This window comes from Hetaerina americana, unplaced genomic scaffold (genome assembly GCF_022747635.1).
Source record: "Hetaerina americana unplaced genomic scaffold, ioHetAmer1.1.p SCAF_1, whole genome shotgun sequence".
Classification (NCBI taxonomy): Eukaryota; Metazoa; Arthropoda; class Insecta; order Odonata; family Calopterygidae; genus Hetaerina; species Hetaerina americana.
This window is the reverse complement of record NW_027286069.1, coordinates 118,896,219-118,902,783: the sequence shown is the minus strand read 5'-3', so window position 1 is coordinate 118,902,783 and position 6,565 is coordinate 118,896,219. Positions and strand designations below refer to the sequence as shown.

General features: G+C 35.0%; 1 protein-coding gene across 1 annotated transcript; it reads left to right on the top strand.

Moving 5' to 3' along the window:
* Positions 1-375: 375 nt before the first annotated feature.
* On the top strand, positions 376-5,433 carry LOC139687017 (uncharacterized). Its single transcript, XM_071584111.1, has 6 exons — positions 376-514; positions 625-726; positions 962-1,106; positions 2,329-2,439; positions 4,958-5,102; positions 5,183-5,433. The coding sequence occupies exons 1-6, from the start codon at positions 482-484 to the stop codon at positions 5,301-5,303; spliced, it is 657 nt and encodes a 218-aa protein (XP_071440212.1). The 5' UTR covers positions 376-481; the 3' UTR covers positions 5,304-5,433.
* The last annotated feature ends 1,132 nt before the right edge of the window (positions 5,434-6,565 follow it).

Here is a 6,565-nt window from a genome sequence, read left to right as displayed (position 1 = left end):
TTACAGTTTCCACTTTAGATGGAAACTCAACTAGTTTATGTATTGATGTAAACCTGCACCACTACTTTTACTCACTGAATTATAATACATTATCCATAAACACACTCAAAATAACCGCCTCTGCGGACATCAATCAGCAATTGTTATCAGTGTTGCATGTTTGTCGGACTTCGTAATGTTCTTTTGTAAGAAAGTATTATGTGAGATATCACAGCTAATTAGTAGCAATAGCAAATGTGGTGTTATATGAATCTATTCGTACGCCTTATATAATTGAAATGAAAATTTCTCATATCGCTTCGTTGTATGACAGGTTGGGCCATGTACGAACGCTTTGCGGTTGTCAATTGGCGGGAACGGGGTTTGGGAGGAAGTGGGCGGGCGGCCTACGGTTGTCAAACGGCGAGAATGTGGCGGGTCTTCGCGAGTGATTTTGCCGAGAGCCAGGTGAAGGTCCTGAGTGGTAAAAGCAGTGCCAGAAATGAATAGATCCATCTTTAGTAAGTCATGCATTGTAAGTTAACATTTCTCTTAATTATTTTATCTAGTAAAAATAAGACATTGTTTATTTGATATTTTCGAGATTGTATATGGAGATATGTACTTTTCCTATTTGGAGGATAGGTGGATGATGGAGTGGACGAAGCACTTAATGAAAATTTCCTTTCAACTTACCTGAACATAATGACTGATAAACATTGCAAATCTATGTCTTCGGCGATTAACGTGAGTTTATGTATTTTATATCCGTTTATACTTTATTATTTCAAGTAGAAGCCTCACTTCTTCACCGATTTGATAGAGAGGCATCCCTCTTTCACCTGCTCATTTCAACCCTCTTCTGTCGCACTATTGTTAATCATAATTCTCGTGAGGTAATTGATCTCAAAAAAGCGGCCCTTATTGTCAGCAGCATCAACTTAACGTGTACTAATATTTTTTCAATTTCCTTTAATATCAGGTTGATATGGAAAAGAAGTATATGGAGGAGATGATTCAATGCAAGAAATTTATGTGCGCGTTGAAGAGAGAGGACCTAGCCTCAGGCATTTTGGGAGGCTTGAAATATTTAGAAGAAGAGCACAATTCACATTCCTCTCTATCAGGTGATTTTTATTCCAAAATATCTCAATCTCACTTAAGTAAACCACCGAGGCCCTCATGATTCTGGAGAAGAGGGAAAACTGGAATTTTTAGTCGTGAAGTACCTGGAAAGTCCGGGAATTCCTGAAAACAATTTAAACGCATCATGTTATCGTCACGGGCGGTACAACTTTTAATGTGTCCAATTTTTGGAGAGGCTGAATTAATTGTTCAATTTTTGGGTTTAGTGTTTTAGTTGTTTTTATTAAATTGACTATATTCACCGTCATTACATAAGTTACACTCGTGAGGTGTTCAACCAAAGTTGTTTGGAGCCCTGGTTAAAAACTTAACAGCGTTAACTCCTCTCAATTGATATATTTTTCTTGTAAATTTCAAGCAAAATTTTAACCATAACCGTTGGCTGATTACTTGAAGTATCTTTGGGCACTGAGAGCCACTCCTTAAAACTATTGGTTTCGAAAGCTGTGTATTCTGTGAAGAGTTAAGGCATAATGGAAGATGAAAACTCCAAAATTTGATAAGATTTTATCTGTGAAACATAACTTGCCCTAGGAATACACCTTACCTCTTTCCCATCAAAGGTACATGAATATCTGTTAACTCCACGTTTAGTTAAACCTTGGTGTAAAATAAAATAATAAATGCATTCGGTGAATATTAGTGAGCATAGTTAAATGGTTCCTTATAGTACTTTCATAGTGTGTGGTAGCCCAGTGGGTGAAGCGTTTGACCTGACTGAAGGGTGTTGAGTTCTGTAGAGGCCCCTGAACGCACAGATCCAAATGGTATAATTTTATATAAAACAGAACTGAGGAATTTCTGGTCAAAATAAGAGAGCCAATAGCATATTCATAGTGCATAATGCCCTTCTTCTTAGCAAAACAGGCACATGACATTTAGAGACATTTCATTCCAAATCATTAAAGTGTTAGTGTATCAAATCCTTCAATTCTGAATGTAAATTTTGCCTCGCACGGAGCTTAATTTGAAATAAGCTTTACCTTGTTTAAGAAAAGCAATATTTTTGTTCATTACTTAGGCAAAATAAGATGATAGACCACAAGGTTATTTCAAGTACTTTCAGTATTTATTAATTGAATATTTTCTTGGCATGGCTTCAAGTTCAAGTGTATCATCATTAATGCCAGCAATGTGCCCTCTGATGTTGTATATAATGAATTGGTGTTTTATGCACTTTAAATTTTGCTGAAACCATTTCAGATGCATCCATTGATGTGATGGATATAATGAATCCTCTGAAGAATGAATTTGAGCGGTCACTCCACCAGCTACCTTCAAAGGGTTTTCAGATTCTGTCTTCCAGCCAGCAGTGTGAGTAGCTTTCATTATTATAGATTTAGTAATTGGCAAATACATAAATACACACACATCAAGTATGGGGCCTGAAATAAAACTTTTTATATGATTTGTTTTTAAGCCTAAAGTCTGTGGTAAACGAAGTGGGATTTATTCTATTGTTTCAGGCTTCACTTCATGGAAGTAATTGATATCCATTATTGAAATAAAGACTCGTACTTTTCCACAGATTTAAAATCTGTGGAAAAGTACGAGTCTTTATTTCAATAATGGAAGTGGGATTTGCTCAATGTAACTGCATGATCCGTAGTTTAAATTCAAGAATGTGACATATTAACTTTTTATTTATTAAAGTTAATGATTGTAATGAATTTACCCCTCAATACTTCCAGATAGAGTGGTATTAATAGTAGATTGCACTCGGCCATCATGAAGACGTGATTGATATTCAATGTATTTCATGACATAATTTTACAATTTCACTTGAGAATTGTCTGTATACAGTCGATTTGAATGTCTCATTTATTCTTTAAAGGTATTCTGCCTATTAAAGTTAGATTTTGGATTGTCTAATGAGTATTATCTCCTATGTGACATGACAATTCCCTCGTCTGTCTCGCACGATTCCGTTTCTCCATGTTTTGTAACTTAAACCAGCCTTCATATTTTTTAAAAGGCCTTTCTCTTCTTTCACTAGCCCCACTATCATTTTCCCTCCTTTCGTGGCCTTCAACATCCCACTGCATTTCAATATTTCCACCATTTATGATTTCCCACAGCAACTTCCCCTCCGACTTATTTGCTCCCTATTGAAATCTCAAAATCTCTCTAGACTCGTCCTCTTCCCTCAAAGACCTTATTTAGAAATGTGCAGCGTTTCACTCCAGATTTAAGTCTTTTCTTTTATCTCCTTAGCATTAGAATATCTGTGATCAGTTATCCTCCTCTATGCTCTACACCCCTTTTCTTTTGGAATACAGCCCAACTAAGTGTACTGCTCTAGTTTATCACTTCCTGCCTACAATAGTGTTGAACTTAGCTTGGATTGAGAGTCTCTTTACTATGGTTTTCTTGCGGTTAATCTTCATGCCATACTTATTTTGTGCGCACTTTACATTAACTGAAATCCCTTTACCATCTGTATTTGCTTGGTCATGTGGAAATATGCTCTATCATCTCGGCATACATGTTAGCAAGTACGTACCAGAATAATTGGCATCCCTGTTTCACTCCCCTGCCCTTGGAATTCTCTCTCTTACTCATCACATCTAATTCATATGCAGTACATATTGATCTCTCCTTCCTAGAGTTCATTACCCCTTTCATAACCCAACACTGAAAATAAATTTCATCCCGTCTTTTTCTATCTTGATTGATGTACCAAATCTTCCACTCGGAACAACTCTGTCGTGATAAAATCATTTCAAGATAACATAAGCACTTACATGACTCTGTATGAAATTTCTTTAAATGCCCTGTATCTGCTAATGTATTGCTAAGAAGAAGGAATTATGCAGTGTGATGCACTACTGGCTATCAAATTTTAACCTGAAATTTTTCAGTTACGCGATTGGATTTCATCACGGGCTGAGAACTCACTTGCAAAATTCATATTATGAGTCGCAAATGAATCTATGAAAACCCTAGGTTTTCTTGTGTAAAGTGCAAAAGATATTATTGATTCCAATGTTATAAAACTTAATGCATCTTAGGCTGTTGAGCACAAAATGGGAATATAGCTTATTTTTCTGGCGTTAAATGAGCTCAAAATATGTTTTTAAAATGTTGTCTGTGGGTGAGAAATACCTTCCCAAATTGTCTAGTTCCAAATTGTCATGGCTTTTTGTTTCAGTTTTCATATCTGATAATTCATCTGTAGACATTATTTTGTAGTTAATATAATTAATGTGCAAAAATTTCTCTTAGTTTTTTAGAAAGAGTTACTATCATGTGTATCAAGATAGTTTACAAAAATATCTTATGTTTAGTATATAATATATAGGTGTATGTTCTACTCTGTCCATGAATATCTACGACTCTGATTTGCAGCATTTTATTTTCTTTGGCATGGCCAATGTTTGTGCAGCAAATCCTTGGACTGAAATAAATTGATTGATTGACATTCCTTTCCACTGTTGCATTTATGTTTACCATCTCCAACTGTGTCTGTAGAATTCAGCTAATAGGTTTATAAATCTTAGGTGGACATGCACTTATCTTGCACAAGGCCACATTTAGATTTAACGCATAAACATCCATGCACTGGTCCGCCAATTAAAAGTAATACCCGTGATTTGCAGTGAAGTTGTGTCGAACTTTAATTGTATTTTTAATAATTTTCCTTGTCTTGGATGCTCTCTTGATATCACACATGCTCTCAAATGTCATTTAATGCTATTGATTTATTGGTATTCATATTATTACTGACATTTTTAGTGACTCACCGGTCTTTTGTTTTTTGGCATTACGTATCTTGATGGGGCAAGTGCACACGGTAAAATATTATTACCATCACTTCTCTATATTTTCACAGTGGCTATGATAGAGAAATTGAAAAGATGTGATGAGTTGCTGGAGAAGTGTTATGAGCATTACAGTGAAGATTTGACGGAGAAGTCTGTTTTAGTCCAAAACTTGCAGACAATTTTGCTCCCTGACACACAGCTAAGAAAGGAGAAGTATGCATTGTTGTCGTACTGATTAAGGATAATTTTAAACGAAAATTTCTGTAATAGTAGTACATGCTATCTTTTTCCAGGTGTGATTCCTTGATGGAAGCCATTAATGATACAGCAATTAAAGAGTCTGCAGATATCTCCGCTAAAACTGCGGTAATGCTCTTGGATAAAAAATCAAAGGTTGAGTCAAATAATTTGTAATACATGCAGACCAAGAAAGTTCCATTGAAGATGGTAATGTTCTGTTGTAGTGTTTATTTTTGTGTTTTTTTGGAAATATTAAATTGCTAATAATCTCAACTTTTTATTCACCATTTCATTAAACATAAATTACATTAACTGTTTCGTCATTTGATTTTTTTCATTTGGGATAAATGATGCCATCTACTAAGCTTTATGCAACTTCTTACGCTAATAAGCTTTCAGCTGGAATGAAAAACATTAGCCTACCATTCTCTCCGTCTGAAAGATAAAATTATGCACATGTGTAATTGTGTGTTCACATTTTAACAAGTCGACTTCATTAATGTCTGGTGTGGCCAAATGATGACACAGAAATGCAGTCACTAAAACAGTTTTATTTGAAATAAAGACTTAGTTATACCCCTCAAGTTAAAAATATTTACTTTGGAACAAATTTGAGACACATTCCACCTTGCGATCAGCAATATTCTGATACAAACCCCTCATGACTTAAATAATAATTATGTGGCCAACAATGCAGAGCTATACACAAAAATTCTTCGTTAATGCAGGAGATACAGTTAACTTTATAATTCATAAAAGTAAGCTTCTTGTCCACTTCAATTCATTCTAGAGTGACAAGCTTTGGTAAGAAATTTAGTGAGGGTCATCAGAAGTACGGGTGAAAAAATTAAAGATGAGTTAATTTCAGGCGTGTTCTTTTGGATGTTAAAACTAACAACCTATATAAGAAAGAAATAGTAGGTATGTATTTTTTCTTGGGCGTTGGTGCACTGACTAAGTAATCACAAAAAATGAAATGTGACATGTTCCGTGAAAATTTGCCATTTAAAATAAAATGACTAGTAAAAATATATTTGATTTCTTTCCTTGTATGTTTGATGTATTTTCCAAAAATATATCTCCTGGAGGTACTTCCAGGCATTTTTATAATAAATAACCTCGTACTGATTAATTACTGCTGAAGTACGGGATAAGAATTGTGGACCATCTCTAGAAACTCAGGACCGAAGTCTCAAATACAAGGCGTTAATAATGTTTGGGATGTTTAAGGAGAAAACATTGCAAATTAATCAATGCATACTTTGAACTTCAGATGAAATACTACCTTGATCAAAAAGTTCCCGGAATAACCACCGTGTGGCGCTCCCATCGTTCCGATTTGAGTTCTGTTTTTTTTGTTAAATTGGTACATCTGTTGTTGATATTCCCTTTAAATCTTAGTGTCATAACTTGACATTTGCAAAAGTTACGTAGCC